This window comes from Oryzias latipes, chromosome 3 (assembly GCF_053564925.1).
Source record: "Oryzias latipes strain Hd-rR chromosome 3, Olatipes_Hd-rR_3.1".
Lineage (NCBI taxonomy): Eukaryota > Metazoa > Chordata > Actinopteri > Beloniformes > Adrianichthyidae > Oryzias > Oryzias latipes.
In genome coordinates, this window is record NC_136239.1 from 22,132,332 (window position 1) to 22,159,550 (window position 27,219).

Consider the following 27,219-nt stretch of genomic DNA (forward strand, 5'->3'; position numbering starts at 1 on the left):
ATAATCATTGAAGATTTGAAAACACCAAATTTCTGTGTTCCGCTATCTGCTTTGGTGATTATTGCACCATCTAAGAATAGATGGTGACATTTTTTGATACGTGAGCACAATAGGTAGTTCAGGAGGGAAGATGATCACATTACAGCATTGCGCTCAGATGCTAGCTGTGAATTTTAAACATTAATAAAAAAAAAAAATTTTGACTTCGTTGCAGACTGCCATCTGCTTCAGTTTTGTGGAGGCGACAATGACTCACCAATCTTTTCTTCTGCATTCCACATGAATGCCTAATTGTTTTCAAACATTTAATCATTTATATTGCTTTGCTGCCTTTTTGCTTTACTGTTTTATTGTGCTTCTCAGAATTTCAACAAAACTGCTTTCACCTAAATTCAAAACTGTCAGTCAGTACACGACGTTCTAAAACTTTACTCTATAATGATTTGTTCCTCTTTAAAATTTTAATTTTGAAAGCAGGCCACCTTTAACAGTTATAAGAGCTGTACATTTAGGAGGGAAGTACTGACAACAGTGTCTTTATGGATTATTTTTAAAGAGTTTTCTCCCTGACATGGTTATTTTTGGGTGTGGAAAAACTGCAGAGTAGCTTTTTTTAACCATTCAGACATGTTCAAACTAATTAGAAGTTGTTGCATCTTATTTTGATTACATTTACTTCTTCTTTCTCTTTCAGCTTTTCCCATCAGGGGTCGCCACAGCGAAACAACCTCTCTTTCGAGGATGAGTCGCATGGTTAACTTTGCAATGTTTTACGCCGGATGCCCTTCCTGACGCAACCCTCTCAACTTATCCGGGCTTGGGACCGGCACAGAAGCAGAGAAGGGAATAGGGAGCAGCCCGGATTCGAACCTTGGTTTCACGGACGGAAGGCGCCACAAACCAGCACGAGCTAAACTGGCTCCTATTTTGATTACATTTACTATTTTTTTTTTTTAAATATAACTTCTCACAGAAGCCTGGGATATTAATGCAAAAAGGCGGATTCATTATGTTTCTACAAATAAAACCAAACCTTCTATCACATTTACCCATATCTGCAGAACAGGTTATTAAAGAAAAATTCAGTAATACACATTTACAAACTATGTACAAAGAAACTGAAGGGACCCAAAACAAGAACCAAGAGGAACAATCAGTATTACATTACCCAAACACAAAAATAAAACAGTGCTGATATAAGGAAATATTTATGGATAAGTTAGCCCAAAATATCACAATATGATATATTTATGTGTCATAACATTTAAATTTTATTATCTGAATTATTTTAAACAAATACATTTGCCTGATGCGTCAACACAGAACACACCAAGAGTGAAGTCGGTTCTTTTTTGATTATCTAAAAAAATAACAACTACACATGCAATAGTAGTCTATGTTCATGTGGTCACACATTTTATTAGGCTATGTTCACACTGCAGAGCTTAATGCTCACCTCCGATTTTTTGAAAAAATCTGATTTTTTGCAAGCCCGTTCAGATTTCCAATTACTGTAAATGCGAGTTTTTGTGATCTCCTGTGTGACCGTGAAATGACCCAGAAGTGACCCCCACGCACAGAAGAGTACTCAACGGTGATCAACGTCACTCGTTGTTTGTGGTAGTAGCTAACGTTAGCAATGGATGTCAACAACAGTGTTGTCAACAGCGGAGCTCTTTTTGCATTATTACATTTTTTTTCACAAAGGAGCAAGCGCAATAACAATCTTCTCATTTTAAGAAGGCATTGGAGCCAGGATCGTCTGTGGGCAAAAAAATTTCGGAATTGGGTCGTTTCAGCCCGCAGTGTGAATGTAGCCTAATTAGTTACACCACATGTGATGAGCGCAGCTGTCTTTGGATTGTGAGGTTGTCACGATAAAACATGTACAACAGAAAAGATATCTGGCTCATCATCATACTTTTGTTTTAGATTTCTAACGTATAAATGCATGATTGTTTACTACATGTTCATGGTAAAAGATTAATGTCTGTGCCTATGACCAGAAACTGGCCAAAAGACTGTTTCTAACCTATAAGAAAAAGGTTTTTGTTCCCTTTAACCCTTTCTGAAATATATCAATCTTCATAAGAAGCCTCTGTGTTTATAAAAAGATTATTTAATAAATTACCAATATAAGAGGAGGTCTAAAAATGGAAGTTTAGATGTTTATGCTGCATTATAAATCTTTATTCGAGGGCTGGATTCACAGTCAGGCTCTCTCAGTTCATCCTTCTTTCATCTGCTACAGCCAGTAATATTTATGGACTGTCAGGGTCATGGGCTGTCACAGAGCATACCCCATAAAACCTTTCACCAACGAGCTGCTGGCCCTTCAGTACTTATGGGAGCATAATAAAAAGTCATTATGCGTGTGTTGTGAAAGGAGCTTCTGTTCATTCTTATTGTGTCTTGAGATATGGTAAGTATGGGTCTGCTGCCATTCTCACTGTTCACATTGGGTTATTTAACAAGACCAAAATTAAAAAAAAACTTAGGTCAGATTTAGCTTTTGAACTTTTTTATGGGTGTATCTGTGAGGGAGAGCTTTAAATTACCCAAAAGGATTTTTGATCAACAGAAATGTTGTGTGTCAGTTTCAACTGTACAGATAACAAAATATTTAACTGGATATATATGAATGAATTAATTTAAAAAGTTGAGCAGTAAAATTTTCATAAGAAGCTTAACAAACACATTCTGATCTGTCATCCATCTGTGCGGCAGCGCTTTCGACATTTTATGTCCTCGCTCATATTTATACTCCACACTCTAAAATAGCAGTCATCTGTGAGGGTGCAAGCAGGTCACTGGGGTCTTCAGGTGGAAACCCTTTCAGCAATCTCCATGACACAGAGAAGGCTCAACAGCCTATTCCAGCCTCCCAGCAACCCCCCAGCCCATCTTTGTCTGCACCCCACAAAAAGTAGCCCCCCTTTTTCCAGTCATGGAAATCAGCTCTGACAAAAAAAAAAGCACTGAAATCTGGTCAATAAATTCTAAAACAACCACTTTAAAGGTGTCTCTATCAAATGCAAATAAATTAAAAAGGGAGAAGTGGATGGATGTTTTTTATTTTTCCTGGTATAGGAGGCAGCAGTGGGGGGGTAGAATCGCCTGGATCTGCACAGATGCATCCTATGGTTTCAGTCTGTCAATCTAGAGCCTAATGGAAACACCGGAGAGTCAAACCCCACCATCACAGATAATCTTACTGGAAATGAAAAGCTGATGTTTTAGTTTCAGCTACAACAGCAGTTTTCAGTGTGAGACACGCTGTGTCTGAAGACTCAGTGCTGTTACAGGCAAAACTGCTAGTTAACATTCTCAGATGACACACAAAAATAGTTAACACAAGCTGGCTATTTATTATTGTAAATCTGGGAATTCTGACTAAAATCAATAAATCTGAAAATAGTAATACTAATATCATTTGAGGCTGAAATGGCCTCATCTAACAATAAAGAACAAGTTATACCACACTGCAAAAAACTGAATCTTTATTTTCTTAAAGTAAGAATCATTGGTAAGACCATTTTTCTTACCCCACTGCCAGATTTTTTTTTTGCTTTTTTAAAGATGCTAATGGGGTAAGAATTTCTGACTTATCTCTAAGCGGCCTGTTTTTGCAGTGAGGTGTAACCATAAGGTGTAGATTTTGCAACACATTCTTGTACACTTATTTAGATGAAAAGGCTTGTTTGAATACATCATTTACTATTAAAATATTTTCCTTACTACTAACTTTCAATCCTTGACTTACTGAATAACCATGTATTCGGATTCATTAAATTGGCTTGCTAAATGCACAAAAACGTTTAAAGCAATTTTGTTCATACATTTTAGATTTTGGCTCATTTTTGTGGGGTTTATGTTTCTTTTTTCCTCTGGTAAAACAGCAAAGAGGATTTAAAAACTTTTTAAGGTTCAAGGCAGAGCGAATGCCTGTGCGCTCACAGTGACGGGCCCCGTGAGACAGAAGTCATCAAAGTCGGAGGAACCCTTCCTCTGTTAAGCGTAGTGGTGTGTGCCACATTTCAAAGAAGACTAACCAATATGTGCTGAGATATTTTAACAGGGACTGACATACTGTCACCTTCACCTTCAATCTGATAATGAGGCTAGAGTTCAGCTTGAAAGACATTTTTAACATTTGTTGATTGCAAAAAATTCAGAATATTAAACTTTGCATTCTCAACAGCATTCTTAGCAAAACATTTTTACATCCTAAATAATTTAGAAGTGAATGGATTTTTTCTCTCAAAATTTCTTTTCTTTTTTTTTTTTTTTGCATGCTCATCACAACATATTGGTTTTTCTGGTGATGCAAGGGCCTGAAATGCAAGAACACCAAATGCGTTAAAATGTCTAAAACAAAGAGCAACATGAGGACTGTTTTCAACTCTGGAAAACAGCGAGGCACCCCAGCTGCTTCAGCCACATCCACTTTCACAAAAGCCCACCCCAGGCCCTTCAATCCATGCTAAAACACAAACATAAAATAACAGCACACTCTGTTACCTCCTGACACCTCTCATCTGCAGTGACCATTTCACCCCTTCACCACTGAGCCTCTCAATTATTTAAATGTCTCCAAGGGACACTTTAGTCTGTAAAAGTCACTGCAGCAAAACATACTACTATGGGTTTATGAATGAAGAAGCTAACATCATCTAAAATGCAACAGTACAGATCCAATTAATAATTGTCTGAATTACTGTTTTGCTAAAGTTTATTTATGCCTTTTGGTTTTTATTATTTGTTTTTTTTGGGTGCCTTTTTTTTTGGTTTTAAATTAAATGCCTTAATGTGTTTAGGCTTGTTTAGATTTGTGTTGCCTTGATTGCCGATAGTCAACAACCCATGTGCTCTCAATCTGCCAGTGCAGTTACATTAAAAAAAAACTATGATTTTTTCATTTAACAAACTCCAGCTTTGACTTATTTGTGTCAAGTCTACACAGAAAAAAGAAACAGCGTTTGACATTCAAACTACTAACATTTTTGTAAACAGTGTGTTTGTTTGTTTTTTCCACCAACAGGCTTCTTTCCACCAAAGGTGGCTTGATCTCTGTGATTACATTTGGACAAATGACACCCTGAATTACACAGTTTGAAAAAGGAGCAGGAAATTTGGTTTGAATTAGTCATTTTACCTCACATTTTAATCTAAATTAAATCAATCCATGTACACACATCACTATACGTTAAGTAGTGAAGGTCAAAAATATGTTTCTCTGTAAGATATAAAGCTGTTAAGCATTAAGAATCTCACTCCATTTTTTTAAACAATTTTTCCCAGGGCCAGTAAATCAAAAACACAAAATTAAACTTCCAACAGTGTTTTAATGGAAGTAAACTCGCTGTAGCCTACCAACATGAATACTCCAAGTGGCAGACAATCACATTGCTCTTTCCCAGCAGGTACACCAATAAATAATCCCCCTCCCCAACTCCGTCTGGGCCTTCCCTGAAGACATTATCCATCACAGTCACAGGCAGCAGAAGGCTGCAGGTAGTCTTGTGATCCCTCTAAGTGAAGCCGTGTAACCACCATGGCTTCAATACAGCAAACTAAATTGGGTTTGAAGAAAAAAAAACTCTTTTAAAGTGTCTATTAGGTACACACAAGGCAAAAGTAAATCTACATGTTGGCAGGAAGGTTTTTATCAAAGCACTCGAGTTTTGCAGACTAGACATAAAAACAGCTTTTTTCTAGTACAACAAGAGTCATGTATTGATTTGACTGAAATGCTTCAGAGAACAAGTTCTGGCTGGAAACTCCAGGTTTCAGCTATAGAGCAGAAAAAGAAAACCACCTACACACACCACACATCATTGGTAACCTGGAACAGTTAGGAAGATTTCTAACTTCTAAGTTTTGCTTGTATAACTGCTGAAACTGTTTACTGTATTTTAGCAAAAACAGATTAGTTACCAAGGGAGTTTTCTATGCATTACTTTAGAATAAAAAAAACATTAAAACATTCAAAGAACTATTTATACATAGTGTTGTAAAACACTGGATGGGCAGAGCAGAGTTGAAAATAAATGTTTAAAATAACAACTATTTTATTATGTAGTTTTCTGTTTTACAGAGTCCATGTTGGGCGTGTTTCTACAGGTAAGTGAGGTCATCGTTGACATTTCAAATATACCAGTACACCATTCTGATGTTTCAGTGAGAGCTGAAAGAGAGCAGCACTAAGCTAAACAAGCCGGCCATGTGGGAGAATAAACAGACCTGCATACACTTCTAGCTCAGAGCACAAAGTGCTTCCAGCCTACTCAGAGGCAGCGAAGCTCCACCATTTCAAAGAAAACAAATAGAAACGAAATGCAAAAGCGTTTTTGATTGATTTGATGGATGGAAGAGAAATTTCATATCAAGGAACAGGCATTTTCCCCTTTTGCCAACAACTGACACCCCCCTTTCCCTTTTCAGCATGAGTGAGCAGGTTAGCTTGGATTAGGCTGACTCTGGGGGACTGATTTCACACGGCGTTCTCGTCTTGCGATCGCCTTTACGTTGCTAGGCAACCAGTAATGACTCCAGAAAGTCACTGCACGAGCCAAGAAACATTGGACCACATTATTATTCTCTCAGTGGGTTTCACAACTGTAATATGTTTTGGAAACATTTCACTAAATGCACTTATTATTTTAAAAAAATACAAACTAAGAAACAAGATTAAAACTTTACTTTTATACAGTGCACAATTCATTAAAAAAAGATAGGTAATGTGCAAACACTAAGGATAAAAAGTTATGTAAAAGCAAACTAGAACTGTCAGGGCGGAAAGAAAAAGAGCAAGATACACCAGCAGAGACAGATCATACTCAAAGTCAAGGAACAGCAAGACTCAAAAGCTGGAAAAACTCCTACAAATGCAATGTGGCAAACAACAGAAGAAACCCACGAGGAAAAACACGGAGGTGAGTCAAGATATGCCAGAACCCAGGAGTGAGGTCATCAAGTAAACAAAAAGCAAACTAACTCGCAGCATGAAAAATGCTTCTTCAAAAACTGGACATAAAAGAAACAGGAGTGAAGAAGAGACCAGCGATGAACGAAACCAACCACTTTAAAATAACAAAAAGCTTCATAGTACTAAGTATAGCATGCAGACGAAAAATACTGTTTTTTTATAACAAGTGAAAAAAAATGACCAAGGCAAGAATAAGGAGGATTCAAAGCAGAAATTGCTGCAGGAAACCTGAAGACTCTTTAATTACAACAGACCATGGAGGATCAGCCAGTCACCTTACGACCAATGTGTCATCAAATTAGTTGGGGAGGCCCAACTAATGAAAAGATCTATCCCAAGGACACAGCCTAAACAACTATTTGCATTTGTTTTTACATTTCTTACAACAAAAATCACCAGAGGTATAGATTTGGATTAGATGGATTTTTGCAGAAATGATTGTTGATCTTTACAGTAAGATGAAACTTAAACAATAAATAATCTACCCAAATATCCCTTTTTAAAAAATACACATATTTTACTGTTTTGTTGATGAAAAAAACTAACAGAATAGCTTCTACATATTTATAGATAGAAACAAATGAAGCCACATCTGATGTGAGTCGTAGAGTCAGACAGATTCAATGATGAGTCAAGTTATGAGTGATAATACAATTCAAAAATCAAATCATCTTTAAAGTAAATGTTGACACTCCATCAATTTAGCCCGGATTGGAAATATTTAATGGCTGGTAGAGAGAGGTTAGTTGGGCTAAACCCATTAGGAATAACGCATTTTATTTAGAGATACTTGACTTTTTTTCTTTAAGCTTTTCAGGTCATTAGGCTTCAGTAAAAACTAGGTCAAACAAAATAGACTCAAGGAGGAAGCAGTGACTAAAAACACAAGCGAGTAACTTTTAGCCACAAGTCCATCCTTCCTTCTTTTTCATTAATGATGATCTTTGAAGGTTACCAGTACTTTCTGAACCCAAAAAAGTTCTAAGTCTGATTTAGAAAACAAAATCCTGTGGGCAACAGCCCACGAATGGTCAAAACATAGTCAGGCATAAACTCGTGTTTGAGATTACAGTGAATGAATTGTTGCAGTAAATTATTAAGGTCGGTTATAGTTTCTCAGTTATCTGAAGCGACTGTCTTAATCAACCTCTTTACTCAGCTCCATGGGCACAGCATCATCCCTCTTAATCTTGCAAAAATCATGCTGGAGAAGGAGTCTTTGACACAGACGGTTAAAAAGTCTGGAGGAACACCAGACATGACGAATCACGATGCAGAGCATCACAACCCACAGTTGACAGATGGGTTGCTGTGATATTGCCAGCCCTGAAAGTGTCCAGCTGGTGTATTAGTCACCTGCCAGTCATGACTGGTTCTGGTCCAAAACTGGAAAACTTCTCCTGTCTGGACAATTCCCCTGAATATTATTACTCAGAAGGTAACAAGGCCTGATATATACGGACCTCATAAAAGAACCACATTACTTATACTTATTAAGACAACTGAGACAACCTAAACCAAATACATACAATTACATACATCAAAACCAATTACAATCCTCAGCGATGCCATGCTGTTTTTGATTCCTCAGACCTGACACGATTTTGATCTCTTTCTACTCTGAGGTCTCAGAAAAGGTGAAGGTGGGGGATAGACCAGACATAACGAGAGGTGTTGCAGTAAAGCTGTGGGGAAGAAGGGTGGTGAACCTTAAAGAAGTGCGACAGGCTCCTTCCTGCATGGAGGAGGTATGTGAGATGAAGTGGGTGGAGCAGGAGAATATAAAGGTTTGTGACAATTAGAGAGCTTAAAATCGAATTGGACAGCTGCTCGATCCTACCACATGTCCGCTACCTACAGTTGGCCTGGTGCGAAATGTCGAAATCGAATCCATTACTGTTATTAAAACAACATTCCTCAAATTCTTTGGTGTCTGCAGATGTTGCATTTTTTTCAGTTTCTTAAAAGACAAAAAAAAAAAAAAATGATAAGATAAGTGTTAACTGGCAATGACAAGAGGAAAAGCACTCAGTTAACTCAAACTTAAAGTTACTCTGGCCCAATGCTCCTTCTTATACTGGTTGCTTGTTAAAAGTAGATCTTAATGCGATGTGAGCATCATGTCCCCTTTATTCCACAAGCTCCTTCTCACATCTTGTTGCTTTCTGCAAAGTTACAGAATGTTCAGCTGAGTGTAGGCGTTCAACGGACACTCACCACAAGAGACAGTGGCCTCTTCCACGACACCACTCCTATCAGGCCAGAGAGCAGAACCTGAAAGGCAAAACACAAAGCAGTGAGTGTCAAAATACGGCTCATATTGATATAAGAAACTGTTTTCCAGTTTCTGACCTAAAGAGGAAAACTTTGTGTTTATGTTTTCTTTTGGTCTGTAAAATACGTATCCAAGAAAAGTTTTTCAAATCCCATAAGACTAAAAACTGGTAATGCAAATATTTTTTATCTTATTTTTTTTCATAAGCATGGGATAATCTTAAACACTAGTTTGAATATTCCACTTTGTTTCAGAATGCTGTCAGATTGTGACATATTGTGTTGACAAACGTGTACAAAGATTTGCTCTGCTTAGCAAAGAAAAAAGGAAAAAAAAGGAAAATTTTTAAAACTTTACAACTTTGTAAGTTCAATTTTGGGTACAAAACAGAGAAGTTATGTGAAGCTGTCAGTAAAGGTTCTCATTCATCTGGGGGACATCACGAAGTTGAATCATGGCAAAGTGACCTAAAGTCTTCTTCCTTGAAACGTTTTACCACTCATTTAAGTGGGAGCATCCGTTTAAATGCAAAGTTGCTAAAAAGCTGACGGTAATTTCGAAAAACCAAAACATTACCAAAAAATGCACCTTCTTAATGTATTTTTTTCTGATCATTTCACTAAAATAAGAAATGTGTCAGAAGGAAGAGACAAAACCTACAACTGTTTACATTTTACTTTGATAATTAAAAAAAAAATCTGGATTTAACATTAACAGATATCAAATTGGAGGAAATGATTGCAGGATTATGTTACCAAAAAGAGTTGTATTGTAGCTCAATGATAGAGTGCATTAAGGCCTGTCAGTAGGCATTTATGTCTAATAGTGTTTTTAGACAGTTTTAAGCCCATTTTTCTTCAGTGCGAAAGGTTCACAAGCTTAGTTACTTAAGGAGCTTTCTTATCTTCCCCAAAGTGGACAAATGGGTTCACCTCACTGTTTTGTTGAGCCTCATCTGGCCTAGTCTTTGAAAATGTAATTATAAAAATGTAAAAAGAACGAAAAGTGTAATGATTGGAGAGGTGGTTTTCAATGTTAGGTCTAGACATTTCACAGGACTTCAAAACAAAATTCCTACATTAGACCTATTTAACCCTTGTGCTATCTTAGATGACCCCACCCTTACTTTGACGTGTTCTCCCTACCATGACAAAGGTGGATAAAGGTGAAAAGATTTCATGCAATCCATGGACACCAGTGAGGTTCATGAATCATTGAAGAAAAAAGGTTCAGACCACTGTCTAGTGGGTCTAGATGACCCAACTCCCAATGTTAAAGTGCCTAGGATAGCACAAGGGTTACAAATTAAATTCTTGCCCCACTCTCGCTGTCCTCCGTTATCCCTTTTTACAGGCCCTCACTGGATAATAATAATAATAATACATTTTATTTAAAAGCGCCTTTCAAAACACCCAAGGACACTGTACAGATTCAATAAAATCACAAAATGTTATAAGCATGATAAATAAGTCGAAGTCCTTAATAAAATCATTTAGCAGACGATGAAAAATTGTGATCTGGATGCTCCTCACTCTCCTTTCAGCCTTACAAGTAAAGTCAGAGATGCATGTGACGAATAACTAAAAAAAGAAGAAGCAAAAAAGCAATTATTTCAAAATGGCAGCTTTATTTTGGTTCATCTCCATAGCAACTATTTTATTTTTTGGTTACCTAAGGGGTGATTATAAGGTCCATGACATTTTTAGAAAAGTGGCAAAAGTATAATTTTGGAGGTTTTGGTTAACCGTGTTCCTAAGCTATTCATATCATCTGTCATATCGTTTAAGTCATTGAGTCCTTCATTTGTGAAAACATCTCGCACTACTTTCAGAGCATTTTGGGGAGAAATTATAATTGAAGCTAAACTGAATTCCTTTGTTGAGAACGTGACAGATGGCAAGTTTAAACAGTTTTAGTTTAACTGACTTTATTCTGCTAAAATTCTAGACCAAAAGTGCAATACTCTTGTTTGATCAATGATAAGAATAATTCACAGCAATCCTCATGATGTTGTTAAGAAGACCGGGCCAAAATTCTCCCTCGGCAAATGTGACAAACTTTATAGAGATCACTTGGCTGCTAAAGATGGTTCTGAGCTGTGAAACACAAAAATGTCATTAGACCAGCTGACATTTCATCATGTCCTTATGCTTAAAAGCCTATAGCCAAGAAGTGTTTACTTTTCTTTCCAAACCAATGCAGTGCCATGTGTCAATGTGACTTTAGCAGCTTAGGCTTGCAACACGTTCACAGTCAACCAGTGGGAAAATAACACACTCACTTCATCAAGCTGATTGTAGCTCCGGGTTTCTCTATTAGGCTTGATTTGCTTTTAGATTTTGTGCTCCAACTACCTGGAACCAGTTTCTTGGAAGCATCACGTCTTGACTGACATAATTCAAGCAGTCATGTTGTGATGTGTATTTTCCCCTCAGGCTTTTATAACTACCATCTGTGACTGATAAGCATGTTTGATTAAAATACTGATGTGCTTTTTTTTTGTTTTTTCCAGGAAGCATTTTAACTTTAGAATGAAATATAAAAAGGATTGCTGCGTTCCTGTCCTTTGAGGTGTGAGCTTACATTTATACAGGGTGTGCTATTGGAGGTGTGAGTTTACGTATCATTGAAATGTGCGGGAATAAAGGTTACACATACCTCCTGGCTTTTTCCTTGGTTTCCTTGTGCTTTTAACACTTCCTTTCCCCAGCAAACAATTTCCACTCTTTATAGTCTGCCCCTTCCTTTTTCTCAACTCAACTCACTTAGCCTCTCCCTTTACATTATGCCATCTTTCAGCCTCAGCTTCTCCCTTCATCCAGCCCACGTCTGTATTTCTTGTTTGTGCTCCTGGCCAATAAATCCCCACAACACGGTTGCACTCGTGCACGCTACTTCTCTCCCCTTAATTCAGCCTCCTCCTTTTTCTCTGCACCACTCAATCTTATTCCACTTTCTGCTCAATCGTCTACTTTTTCAGTCACCTTGATACCCACAGGAGGACCTGACAAATCAGCTGTCAAGAAGTGACAAGAAGTCATAATTTTAAAAAAAACAAAGAAGCTCTTTGAATGCCATTTATAGGAAGACATGATTTGACTGTTGTAGAACACAAATGCTAAAAACAAATGTAATGGCACAAAAGGGTCATAGTGTTATATCCATAACTCAAAAAAGAACAAAATTATTTTCTATAAACTACTCGATTACTAGCATAATTACTTTAAATATTTATTTTAATCACTAACCAAATATTCCAAATACTTCATGCATTTTAAGTTCTTAATTTAGCTTGGAAGAAAACCTTTTATTTAGTGTTATGTCACCAACAGTATTAACTTCTCAACATTATCTAAAATATCAAAAACAAACATTTGTTGACAGATTATTTTGCATTGACTCTTTAATAAAAATAAAAACATGCATAATAAATGCTTTTTTGATTGTTAGACTATTTTTCCTGGAGCAAATCTTGCTAGCCTTAGTTATAGATAGACACAAAGACACGAGAGGACATGTGTGAGAAAAAGCTTTGAACAACAAGACAAAATAATATAGAACCAATAGAACAAATATAGAATACAGAATGGGGATGGCAGCCTTTCAAAAAAAAAAGGCAACATTTAACAGAATGCAATTTTGTAAGTGTTTTAAATTGTTATATCCCTTCTGAAAGATATGAAATCTTGATATTTTGTTCCAGGAACATGTTGATTCTTATTCAAATGTAAAATCCAAATGAGAACAGCAATTTCTGCCCGACTAACAAACACCATGGCAACCTATCAAGTGCAAAACTGAACATTACCAATTTTTTTTTTAGTAAAAACAGTCTCTAGCACTCTTAAAGTCTTCCATAAAATGGTAAAATACATCTTAATCACAGAAAATAAGAGCAACTTAAGAGTCACTTCAGGTTATTTTGGAAACCGCATTTTTAAACCTTCTCTCTAGATTCTGCCTTAAATCTGATGTAATCAAATCTAACTATATTTTTGAAGCCTTTTTTTCATACAAAAGTAATGCAAAGGGCTTTACAGGCTTAAAACAATTAAAAATAAAGGTATAAAACAAAGAATGCCTTATCCCCCCCCCCTATTTTTCAACCTCAACATATTGAAACATAATGACACATGAATAAAACCAGAAGTATAGAAATACAAACTGAAGTGAATATTAATTTACACATCAAACCCTCAACCACCGACTCAAAAAAAGACAATAATAAACCAATCTGAATAATAACCTGATAGATTATTCAACAACCACAATAATCATTAACATTAGCATCAGTGTTGAACTCATTTTACGGATGATCTGAAACCATCTTAATGTAATATTTCGAGAGAGAATTGAGCTAAAAGGAGATAAAATGCTGCACACTTTGGAAAACTGCACTCAGAAAACCGTCACTCAGCTTCAGTGTTGCTGTTCACACAAACTGCTCTGTCTTCTCTGGTCTCAGCTTGATCAAACTGCATCAGGAGTCTTGTATTGCTGCAGGTATCCACCTGCTCTGTGCTGTTGCCAAGCACTGCAGTAGGGAGTCCAGTGATGTTGTGTGACCGCTGCAAACCGCGCTTTGGCACTGCTCCTGCAGGCGGAGGATGAATGGTCTCCACAAAGCAAAAATAAAGGTTAACCGTGCTCCTGTCTTAGTGCAGACACTATTGTCTACCATGCACAGATTTCTACAGTCGTTCAACCCCATAGCGTTTTTTTTTTCAAGAGTTCCTTTTTACTTTTTTTTCTGGAGCCACTTGCTACTAATTGATGCCAAAGACAGGAAGACTTTTTCAAACAGACATGACTGCAACTATGGTTAAACTTGGGCATCCATATCAGCATTGGGGGTTTAATTATTTCTATTTTTCACATCATGAGTCTTATTACCCTGGTGTGAAACGCATCTCCACTGTGCTTTAATTAAAGAGTAAAAAAAAACACATTTAAGTCACAGAGTTCTCATCTTTAGGATCCTTTTGTTGCAGACTTTTAGAGCACAGTCACACTGAAGAAAAAAGAAACACACTGATGGCAGAAAGATAGAGAAGCTCCTTCTCCATTTGCCTCATGCTGCTCTCCCCAACCCTCCTCTGGGCAGTGCATACCTGTGCGCCCATGTATACATGTGTGAGGGACAGTGTGTCTCTTTGTGTGTAAATAGTCTGAGCAGGGAAATTGTAAGCAGGGACCAGGTGATAGCTTCTTTACTGACTGTCTATCACTGGGGGCTTTTCCTCTTGAATGCTCCTGGAACAGGATTAACATTCAATGCTTAGCGGCATTAGTCAGTGAAACCTGGGTGGAACAGGGTGAAGAAAACCAGAAAAAGTTTGAATATTTCCTGGTTTAAAGGAAAGGAAATACTATTCGAAACACTCAAAAAAGAAATACTTGCATTTTATTTATTTTTTATATCAAAGATGCAATAACTATACAAACTGGGATTAAAAAAAGTTTGAAGTAGGGAAGCCCAAAAAAAAAACTGTTTAAATTTTCATAATTAAAAAGAAAAATCTTACAAGAGTCAAAAAGTTAAAGTGTCAGACAAGCATGGTTTTAATTTGTTGTTGGATTCCTCAGGATAACACCCAGTCTTTGATAAAAGTTAGTCAGCTGATCAGGATGTTCAGATCACTAAGCACGTCGGCTTAAGTGACACGCTGCCGGAGGGAAACAAGCTTAAGAAGACAAATGAGGTCATTAAGCCCCGGAATACTCAATTTCTGTTTTTCAAAAGTTCAGTTTCTTGAAAAATATACAGATTTTTTCCTGAGGCATATACCCTTTTTGTCGATATTAAAATTGACAAAAGCAAATATTAATTGTGATATTTTTTCAAAATAAATGTGAAATTAGAAGTCGTTTTACTTAAAAGAATAATCTAGACATCAAAAGAATCCTCAAATGTGGAAATTGTAATGTCCAGTTTTGCAGGTATAAATCGCCAAAAGGACACGACCAAAAAAAAAAAAGCCTTTTACTTTTGTAAGCAGAGAATAACGTAAGTAATGTGATCTTTTGTAATGCCTATGATTTTCAGATAATTTCTGCCTTTCATCAACCCTGATTGAGATTATATGAAAAGGCCCACTGGCTATATTTCATTTAATTTACAGGAACAGCCCAGAGGAGCTGTTTTAGAAAGCAGCCATGTCTTTTATTGGCAAATGTATGACATGTTAGATTCTGAGCCTCATTGGGAGGTCATTCACAAAACACACACTGATGTCAGTGTTTTAAAAAAATATAAAGTAGCTTTATTTAAATGCAGTCATGATATGATTTTGCACATTGTGCTTATCTTTCACTGCCTCAAAATGTGGGCCTCACCAGTAAAGTTTAAGTCTAAGTTTTCAATAATTGTTTTAAAAAGCTGAATGCTTTGTGGTGGCGGCCGTGGTGCAGCGGTAGGGCGGTCGTCCCATGATCGTAAGGTTGCAGGTTCGATTCCCGCCTTGCACGCCCATGAGTCGAAGTGTCCTTGGGCAAGACACTGAACCCCACCTTGCCTCTGGTGGTAGGCGGGCGCCTGTGTTTGGCAGCGGAGCGACCACCAGTGTGTGACTGTGTGTGTGAATGTGTGTGTGACTGGGTGAATGGGTCTGTGACTGTAAAGCGCTTTGTCCTTGTAGGAAGAAAGGTGCTATATAAGTATACGCCATTTACCATTTAATCAGCACACCTGCTTTAATGTCCAAAACAATAGGAAAATAACTGGATGCAACAATAACTGAATGCAAATATTAACCTTTTGATCAAAGTCTACTGCATTTACAAGTTCCTTTTTGTCTTGTTACCTCCTTTTTTTTGCAGTATTTTTGTTAACCTGAACACAAAAACAATCCTTTAACACAATCTCATAACAGGAGCGATGTTTTGACTAGTAAAACTGTCACTACGGTTAATTTATTCATTGCTGTGCCATGATGTGTGACACCAGTCTGATAGGAAAAGTGTCTGTTTTTTGTTTTGTTTTCATGTTCAGAAAAATGAAAATAAATATATTCAGAGTCTCAATGCAGTTCCTGAATCTGCTAGACGATAGTTGTCGTCTTTTTTCTTAATTTATTTTGCATTACATCTCATTTACTCATTAAGCAGAAACTTGTATGCAAAACAGTTCTTATAAATCAGTGCTTTGTGGGGTTAAATGTGTTGCCCAAAGACACAGTAACCATAAAGCTTGGGAGTTAAACCCCCAACCAAACATTTAGCAGACTGCTGTTATTTCATTTCCTTAATATTTCCATAAATGACTGATTCTCTCCAGCATGGATGATAAACCTTCATTTTAGTCCTTGGAAATAGAAAAGTCAGATTTAGCTTAACAGAATATTCAGACTTAAAGCTACCCCATCATTCCTTTATTTATTTGCATATGCGTACATCAATTTAATACAAATATAAAGGAGCAATGCAAACAAATGCAAATGAGAACCCTTTAGATGTAATAACCCTGCTATTTTCATTTTGCAGCCTTCTTATTTCATTTTCAGGACAGTAGCTAAAAACACCTTTGAACTCAGTATTCACTGGCTAAAATAACACGGCACCAGTGGAGGTGTTTATCACTTCATTCCATCTCACCAGAGCAGCCGTGGATTCAGCCCAAATCACAGTCTTGACCTATTCTTATGCATTTATGCATAGCGACAATCAAAGAAGCTATTACTGGGAGTGAGAGTTTCAAAAGCAGTCAGTTTCTCAAATATAGTCACTGCCGAGATGGATGGAGCCAGTTCAGTTGCCGTGACAACCACGAACTGGCCATTTGCCAGGATCTGTAATGTTTTCCCATCAGTTGCTGCACTGAGAGGAGCGAGGACGCTCGCCGGATCACACGGATTGATGTTCGATCACACGAGAACCCTTCACAAACTTATGACCCACGTGAATACACAGATGGTCCAAATGCAGCTGAAAACCCTGCAGAAGGGCTTTACACTGCACTTACACTGTCAGTGCAGTCTCACACACTCCAAAATGTTTTCTTCCCTTTTTCTGAAGCATTATGTCTCTCAAAAAAAGACTTTTCTACTCATGGCCCTCCTGTTTTTCAGCCTCGTTTAGTGATCTCACACACGTTACATTGTGTGGGGTGCACGCTTAAGGTCAATCTAAGAAATATAGAGAATCACCTAGATGTGTTTTAGCATATGGCGATGTTACAACTTTGGCAACATTTCAATCTCATTGGAAAAACCCATTTTGTCCACATCTCCATTTCAACATGAGGGTCCCCTTGGGGTAAAACGGAGAAGCAATAGGTATTTGACTCAAAACATCACCTGTTCCATTCTGACCAGCAACAATAAAACACATCCTGTAACTCAACATGTCCCAGTGTCTGCATTTACTGTGTTGCACTTCCTTAGCTTGTCAGGAGCTAAACCATGCACTTTTCTGGTTTAAAGATTTTGAAAAAATACAAATGTTAGTGGTAAGGATGTCCCGATCCAATTATGTGATTTGAAAATTTGACTCCATCGTGTAGTTTCAGTCTTGATCAGAATTGGATGTTGTGACTCGATCAAGAATCAGATATTTAGTGTTTTCTTATATTTATCAGTGATACATATTCCAACCTTCTTTTACAGATAAGTACTGTCCTAGACGTCTGCATATCATCAACGGATCTTTTTATTACCTTAAAGTGCAGCACTAGTTTGAGCAGGAGATGCACAAAAACAGTTCGGGAAAGTTACTGAGTTACTTCCTGACTTTAAAACTATTTTAATAAACTTTTAAAACTTACAACAAGTGTAACACAAACAACAACCTCCAAAGCATTCAAACAGAAAAACGATCAGGTTTTTGTTTTTTCCAGTTGTGAACAACTTTGTTAAGGCTACGTTCACACTGCAGAACTGTTCACATTTACAATTAAATGCGAATTTTTGTGATCGCCTGTGTGACCATGAAATGACCCAGAAGTGACCCGCATGCGCAGAAGAGTACTCAACGGTGAACGACATCACTCGTTGTTTGCGGAAGTAGCTAACGTTAACAATGGATGTCAACAACAGTGTTGTTAACAGCAGAGCTCTTTTTGCATTATTACATTTATTTTCACAAAGGAGCCAGCACAATTACAATTTTCTCATTTTTTGTGGAGGGGCCGCGCGCGCGCGTGTGTGTAAGAGAGAGGTAGAGAAGGGGGGGGGGGGGGGGCAGGCAGGTAGGCGCATTCATGTTGTGTGTTAGGGAGGAAGGAGAACGGTAATAAACGAAGGCTTCCCCCAGAATAAATGCTATTGACTCTTTATTAACCTGCTCTGGAGAATCGAAGGGTCCGAACAGGGAAGTGAACCCCGAAGGAGGATCTACCTTGGGTCCCCCGCGGTTCTGACCACGGTCGGAAAGGGAAAAAAAAATCATCGCGGGAAAGGTTCAACACCACGCTCTGCCATTTCGCTGGAAATGTTTTCAAAAACTGCCGGGTTGCAATAAGAGCCCTTGAGTTTGGCCTGAATGGAACTGTCACCCAAAATATAAATCAAAACACCCTCGCTTCCCTTCCACTGACTGGTTTCAGCAGCATCGTCTGCCGTGGTTGATGTTTATGTTCTCGTTTCCTCCCTACTTCAACACAGAATTATGACTTTTGTAGCGTATCGATGACGTACAGGTTGGATTCATGTGGCCTGGCCGGTCAGACGGCGGTTGCATTTGTAAAGATTGGATACGTATCGGATCCAGGACCAAATACCCAAGTGGCCTAGGTTGCATTTGATAAGATCGGATCAGTGTTGTTCAGACTGTCGTGAAAAGATCAGATACAGATCGCATAGGGGCAAAAAAATCTGAATTGGGTCGTTTCAGCCTGCGTTGTGAACGTAGCCTAAGTGCTGCCAACAGGAGACGGCAAGCGAGTCTACAGAGAGCAAGCTCTGATAAAAAGCGATTTAAAAAAACAACCAAAACTTATTGTTACATTGACATGAGCTTGTCATGAAAACTCATCATCATATTCATGCTACAAAAACAATTTTCAAAGAAAGTCATCATTAGCTTTTCAGACTTTTTATATGAATCACATGTGATCAAAAATGTTTAATCGTTATGAAGATACTAAAGCTACAGTAAACAAACTTTCTCACACAGCTCATTGTCACCTATTTTAACTAGTTAACTTTTCTTTTTTAATTGAAAGTTTCACTATTTTTACTTAATTGTTCAAGCTACTTCACAGAAGGGCTCTGTTAAAATATCAAATGATTAAAGAAGGTTAATAAAAAATAATCTGGACCAACCTGGATCTGTTATTTGTTGCATTTGTTCATTTTTTTTAATGTTATAAAAGTATTGGATCAGGACTCGGTTTTGGCCATTAATCAAAATCAGATGACTCAGAATAGGATGAGGACATTGGTGTCATCTTGGTTCATACATACTTTGTGTGTACATAAAGACAAATGAAGGTGAGCAGTTTTAGATATGGGGAGGCCACATTCCTGACTTTTCCCCTGATAATTTCAGTCACCACCTTCAAGCAACCTTTGCTGGGCACAAAAGAGCGACGCACATTGTGTGAGTAAATGTGCAGCCCTGGTGAATGTGTGTATTTGAGTCACACAGAGTATGAAAAGCCCTCTGGGGGCATTACGAGGCGTTTGATGCGGCTGTGACCATTTGTCTGCGGAGCGTCTCCACTGCAGCCTGTGAGATCCTGCTGACAAAGCTAACAGACACGTACGCTCGGCCTCTTCATGTTCCCGCTGGATCAACAACAGTCACCCCCCCCCCCGCCCCCCCCCCATCTTTGTTTTTCATCTCCAGCATCCGTTTCCTATAGTATTCCCCCTCAACCCACCTACCACCTGCTCCTCCTTTCTGGCCCCTCCCCCCCCCATCCAGTATATCACCGCTTCACTTTGGAGCTCAGCAGCACCCCAGCAGCGTTGTCATGGAAACAGTGGAACAACAGCAGGTTGGCCGTTGCTGCGGTCTGAGGGCGTGGCATCCGAGCCACCCTTTGCTCCTCAACCCCCCCCCCTCCCAGATGGGCCTCTGCTGCTGAACCCATGAATCAGGACCGAGCTTTGGAGCGTGATGCACTGCCTACAGCTGAACAATAACAGGCCGGAAATGAGGGAGCTGTTGCTCCGACCAGCAGCTGCCCGCTGCACCACAGCAACCAGAGCCTTCTTCAGAGCATGATGGTGCTCTCACACAACGTCCTTCCACTTCTTTGAGACTTTGCGTTGGAGTTCAGTCAACTTTGACAGATCTCCATGACACAACTTCCCTGTTGCAAATTGATGCTCAGCATGTTGATTTCAAAAGAAACAAAAACATTAAAAACAAAAATTAAGTTTCAAAAGGCGATGCCTGTGCAACAGAGAGGACGAATTTTATAATAAAAATAAATCTTAAGGGTAAATGTAGAAAACCTACATAAATAAATGATTGATTCTTATAAACTATGCAGATTTTTTCTCATTAGCTACAAGGAATTGAAGGTTACAGAGGATGCACCATGGAGAAAAAGCAGCCTTTTGTGTTTCATTCAAACAAAGAGCTCAAAGCAAAACAGTACATTATAGAGAGCTGTTGTTTATAGTCAAGTGTATCATTCATTACATTAAACTGGCTGCTTGGAAACACAGTAAAAGCAGATAAATGACAATTTTCTTTTTGCACTTTATTGTAATTTGCGCAACAACAAAAAAAATAATTGAAAACAATCTGGTCTAGAGGTGTTTGTCATTTTTGAGTTAGGATAAAACATATATTCAAGAAACGTTTTATTTGAGATTTTTGTTAAAACATAAAAAAGGTAAAAACTGGAAGCTTAAACCCGTTCAAAACTAGTTCAAGCCCAGGAAAGGGAAAATTATGTAACTTCCAGATTGAATCAAATGAAGTCAAACTTTATTTAAAGATATGAAAGTGCTTCTCCTGCTTTGAGGAGAATTCTAATTAAATTAAAACCCACCCTTTGCCCCCCCTTTGGTTAACACATATACCCCATGACCCCACGGACAATGATTACTGGCTTGAAGACAGGACTGTGATTATAAAAGAGCCAGAATTTAGCATTTTTAAAAATAATTATTAGAGCCAAATTCAGTTAAGCAAACAATAATAGCAGCTTAAGTCAGAATCCATTTCCACCTAGTGTAAAGCGGTCCAAATCTCTGTACAATATTTACACACACTAACAACTTGATAAAAAAAAACATATTTTTTTACCTCTGTGGCTGCATTGGTGGTGATGATGATAATGATAACATTTTATTTTGGTCATATACTTTAAAGATAGAACAAAAATAATAATAATGATAATAATGATGTAACAAATATCCAAAAGGTAGGAGAAGAAGTATACACCTTATAAATTCTTACTTCTCAATTCCATGCACTAGAACAAAATTATTAACAACACCCAGTGCACCTCATTCTAGTCCTGTTCCCTCACTAGTTTCAGATACCCATTAACACACATGTAAGTATACATAGAGATTAATGTACTCATAGAAACATACACAACCTTCTCAGCTGCTAGAAAAATCAGTTTTATTTCATTTTTGTTTTCCTGACCTGTTGGAATAAAGCTCTGACATTCGGAAAGCTTCAGCGAAATTACCCCAACCAGATCCTTTCTCAAGACAAGAAAATGGCACATGCAGTTGAGCTCAGCCTTCCTCAAGATCAGAAACTGGACTCTAGCTACACACCAAACCAACAGCTACATACAGTAGAATTGCAGGTATTTGACCATGCGACCATAAAAACTATGAATAATTAAGCTAAGCTCAAAAACACAACAAACCGTCCTTTACAGGGAGCTGGTTAGCAAAGTGTTCTCAAATGAAAAACTAATTAATGCAAAGAAAGGCCCCTTTAAATGATTATGGCCACAAGCTTCAGTAAAAGCCCTTTAATTTCTTCGCCACAAAGAAGCACACACAAAGATGAAAGAGTTTTCAGAAAGATGAGCTTCTCATGAATCATCTCAAGCTTTTTCCGCCTTTCTGTATGAGTATCCCCAGTCATGATTCAAAGAAATTAATTTTTAAAGACGTTGAGAAGAGAGCTTGTGGGATTTTTTTTAATCTCTGAGCACAATACTCCTGTGGTAGAGTAAACACATCTAAAGCAGTGATGACTGCTCTGAAATGAGGCAGCTGGCATCCATTGAGTTGTCAAACTATGATTAAAGCCACAGGATTTACTGTCACTGTACTTTAATCAGCTAACCAACCTTTTACAAGCACACATGTGTGTGACATATTTTTAAGAGACTCTCCACTATAAAAGACACAGAGAAAACATCATCAAGGCTCCACAATTGACTTCAAAACATGTTTTAGCAAATCAAATTAAAGAAAAGTGTCAAACTTGCTGCATTTTCTTCAAATTGCATTGTAATGCACGAGCCCATTGTATACCAGTTGCATGGTAATGTTCTCACTTACATTTCAGTTGTATCCTGCAGGGAGAGCAGTTCATGTGAGATGACCTTACGCAGGGTTTGAAGAAAATGAAAGAGACAGCCAGCAGCACCCACCTACTCTCTTTCCAAGTGCTTCCTTTCGTTTAGAATGAAGCCAGAGAATTAAAGCAAGAATCAAACGCTCAAGTCTGCATTAATGTAATGTCTCCGCTCAATACAGCATGAAAACATCTATAAAAGAGCTTCAAATATGTGTCAATCTTTCTGCTGTTTATTGAACCATAAATACTCCAATGGAGGTAAAATTGTGGCTAAAGACATGTCAGCTCAAATGGGTTTTTAGTTCATGTATAGTCAGGGACGGACAACTTTAAACCTCAAGGGTTCCTGTACTGCTTCTTTTCCAAACACCCCTTTTGGTGCTTTCTCTCCATGGCAAATACTCTATTCAGCCTTTTAGCTAATATTTAAAATCTAACATGCAAAAAAATGAACCAACAAATGCTAGATCTACACTGATGGACGATGAGTATGGCTATGTAGGAAAGTACTGAAATATCTGGAAAACAACGAGAGTTGCAAGACAACAATATGCTGTCAATCTGCTTCAGGAGTTCACTCAAATGAATTAGATTAAGCTTTAGTCACAACTGCCCTTAAGGGTGGATACAGGCCGTCTGTAGGCAAAAAACTGGCAAAACTGCATGTGGGTCCACACAAAATTTTTAGGTTGGTGAGCTCGTTGGGTGAAAACGTTCATGCACATTTTTCTCTATGGGCATGCTGTAGACAAAATTTAAACAACAGATAGGAGTAAGAGAGGGTGAAGCAGATGAGATGCAGACAACTGCACCCCAAACACTACACACTGCACAAGGAGCCCATAAGTGCTTTTAAAGTGATAAGGGTGCACTCCTTGCATGCACGTTGCGTGCGCTGTGCTTGCAGCCTGGCTGTTAGAAATTAGAAAATTAGACAATCAGAATGTAGTTTGTGTCAGCATCCTACGAGCACTTATGCATCACAAGAACACCATGTGAATGCACTACTTGGGCAAGCTAAATAAAGAGCCAGTGCTCCCACCATACTAATTGCTAGTGTGCGGAGTAAAGGGTACCAAATGACAGCAGCAACCGTACATCAAATGTGCGCACGCTTACACAATCCTTAAAAATACTTTACGATATACTTATCACTCACACCACAATCCCACATTTCATTTTCATGAAGTCCTTTAAGGGGCAAATCACCCTTCTGCTCCCCTTAAGATGCAGCGGCTCCTGTCTACGACCCTTCACGGGCCCAGACAAGCCAAATACCTGCAGTACCGGTACAGGCCAACCCCCGTACGGGTGCATGTGACCAAAGCATTAGTCTGTGTGATGTAGAGCAACCCTGAACTCACAACATCAACTAGTATTTTTTGTTTTAGGGTTGCAGAGTTTCAAAGGATGATGTTCAGGAAAATCCAAACCAGTGTGTGAGATGATGTTAAGCCTGAATGCTCTGAGAAGGAACAGCTGCCATCCAACAGACACCAAAACATCTCCACAGTCGTGTTAGGATTAGGAGTAAACTCAATGAAGGGACCATTAGGCTTGCTTTGTTTTTGGTAATGATGGATGGAAAACACGTGTAATATAAAACATAAAAAAGGAACGAGATCATTTCAACGGGAAGGAAAATCTGGGAACATTTTTTACAGCAAAAAAGAATATTTGCAAAATGACGTCCTGAAAGCAAGAACAGCTCTAATGAGAACGGTTGGCTTTTGTGTGACTGCAGCTATCCAGGCAACACATTCATCCACAATAGCACTGAACAAGGGGCTGATTCTGACTCCACATTTGCTGCAGATTAAAACATAAAGTCAAGTGCCATTTCCACAAATCAAAAATAAGTGCAGCTCGTCTGTGATTATGCCATTTTTCCCACATCTGAGAGAAAAACCACATGAGCTCTCTTAGCACTACAGCCTCTGACTTCAGCGTAATGTTTTTGATACTCAAACAAGTGCATAAAAAAAAGTATGATAGGTATGAAACCTCTCCAGACCTGCCAAGTGAAAACCAGAAACCCCAAAGTTATTCTGAGTATTTGTTCAACTGTAATGTTTCATTTCCTAAAAGAAACACCACAGACATGTGTGATGCACACCTCCCCGGGGCCTAACTCAGAACGCAAAAACCACAGCTTTGGCTGGAAGACAAGTCATTGCCATTCGACGAGAATCAAAGCACTCAGAGGAGGACGAGAAGACATTTGTTGCTCATTCAGTAGACGATTTCAAAAGTTAAATAAGTAAGAAGTCTGTAAAAACATATATCCTTTAATGCTGACGTTATGTAGCAGTACTCAGCAGTACTTAGAGGAAACGGCTTTAAAAGTCACAATATAGATCCAGAACTAACATTTTTTTAATTTGTGAGAATCTTTTGAAAATAAATTAAGACTTTTACTGCAGCAAAACTGGTTATATTTGAAAGCATTGTGCTTTTACTAGTTTTTTCCACCATCACAATTAGTTACATAAAGAAATCGACAAATTAGATCAACATTGTGTTTAGTGATAATTTTCCAGGCACTTCCTAGATTAGCACAAACTGTGAGGACTTTGCTATAACAGAACTATGCGTCTTTACATTTCTACTTTCCTCTCCAGTATATCACTAGTTTAAAAAAAGGCAAATTCTTAGCCAATCTGATTGAATGTTATTTATTCAACCACCAAAAACCCATATTATAAGAATATTATTAGGAAAGTTGGATATGATTTTTTAAAATAACTGTAGAAATGTTAAAAAATATTTACATAACTGAGATCAAATTATAAATTATAGTGCAATAATGTTAAATAGCAACAAATACTTTATTTTGTATCATATCACGTCACATCATGAAGGAAGGGCAACATTTAGCAGACCTCACCGCTATAAAAATGAGATGAAAGCCTTTAATAAAATTTGGAAAAAAAGCAATACTACTCAGTCTAAAATCTGTAACCATGATAAACTTTTGGAGGGCAATAGAGATATTTTTGTGTCCTCATACAGGGACATTACATATTTTATTACCACTGTGGTTAACTCTGGTAAACTGGTGCATTGTGACTACAAAATACAAAAAGCATATCAAACAAGACCTAGGAACTAAAGAGGTTAACGGTACAATGACAGGTATATCTTATTTTATAATTGAAAAAAAAATGTGATCACACTCATTGATCCTAACAAGACTCCACATCTGTTGTAAACTGAACAACCATGTTTGCTTTTCACTTATGAGGATCAGCAAATTCATCACATCCACCTTCAGGAAAGCTTTCAGCTAGACTCTGTGCTGCCGCCACAGATGAATCGTAGGAAGACACAACAAATCTGTGAAAAATACAACAGCGAGGAACTGTGAAGTCCACAGCTTTTTTTGTTTCACACTTTAATTTCTATTTTTAAATTCCCTAAAATAGAGCATTAACAACTGAAACATGTTGTCTGAAGTTGAAGAACAGGAAAGTTATCCACTTTTTAAGAATTTCATGCGCAATCCTCTAGAAAATGTTACATATCGGGTGTTTCTTTTAGTGACCACAAACTTAGAATGAAAAAGTTTTCCGACAGAGAAAAGTGAAAATGTGCTGTAGTTGAAACAATATTAAAAATGAGTGAGAAAGTGAAACTAACCTCTGATGTAAGCTGGTGTCTTCCTCCTGAATGCTGTGAACAATATCCAGGTCTTTTTGTGTTAACCTTAAATGTCTGTGCATCTATTTTTTGGGAAAATAAAACGCAAATAAGATACTAAACTCAGAAGAACTTGTTTAGGTATTCAACAGCAAACAGCTTGGCAGTGGGTGCCAAATCCTTTGTTTTCCACAACCTATAAACATTTTCTTTATTAGTAAAACTCCTCCAGACGGGTCTAAGTTTAGCGGTTGAATTGTTTTCCTTATATTGTCGATCCAAGAACCGCTTTAACTCTGAGTCAGCATTTTGTTTGACTCCTGGGTCCTTGTTGTCCATTGTTTGCCGCCTCACTTTTTAATTTCATGGCTGTATAATTAACTTTCAAGGGCATTTCTGCCCCCATTCATTTCTGTCCTGCCACAGTTTAGCATCCAAAACACCTGAATTAGTGAAAGCATGAGGTAAATGTCAGCCGCTTTCCCAGAATGCCCAAGTTCAGTCTTTTGTTTTTTCACCTTAAAAGCACCTTCCTAGAAAAAAAAAAACTAAATTATATACAGACATATATATATATATATATATATATATATATAAATATATATATATATATACTGCATTACTCTGTACATCCAAAAATACTTAAAATAAATGTGTTTTCAGCATATTCTTCTTTAAATTACCAATGTTGGAGGAAAAATGTTTGAACAGTTTATTTATTAAGATTTTTCCCCCCCACAGTTTGGATTCTTGCACGTAAAAAAAAAAATTGGTTGATAATCGAGTATCAATATAGTCTTTTGTGTTTTTTAAGAAACAAACAAACAAAAAAACTTCCAAACAAACCTCTCTGGCTGGAATGTGCATCGGC

General features: G+C 37.7%; 1 protein-coding gene across 3 annotated transcripts in view; it reads right to left on the reverse strand.

The window, feature by feature from the left end:
* fam189a1 (family with sequence similarity 189 member A1) overlaps positions 1-27,219 on the reverse strand; it is an 87,630-nt gene that overhangs the window by 39,874 nt on the left and 20,537 nt on the right. For all 3 annotated transcript variants that reach the window (XM_078944443.1, XM_011489648.4, XM_011489644.4), the window contains exon 2: positions 9,206-9,262. In XM_078944443.1, coding sequence (XP_078800569.1) covers positions 9,206-9,262 — 57 coding nt within the window. The remainder of the gene's footprint in view (positions 1-9,205; positions 9,263-27,219) is intronic.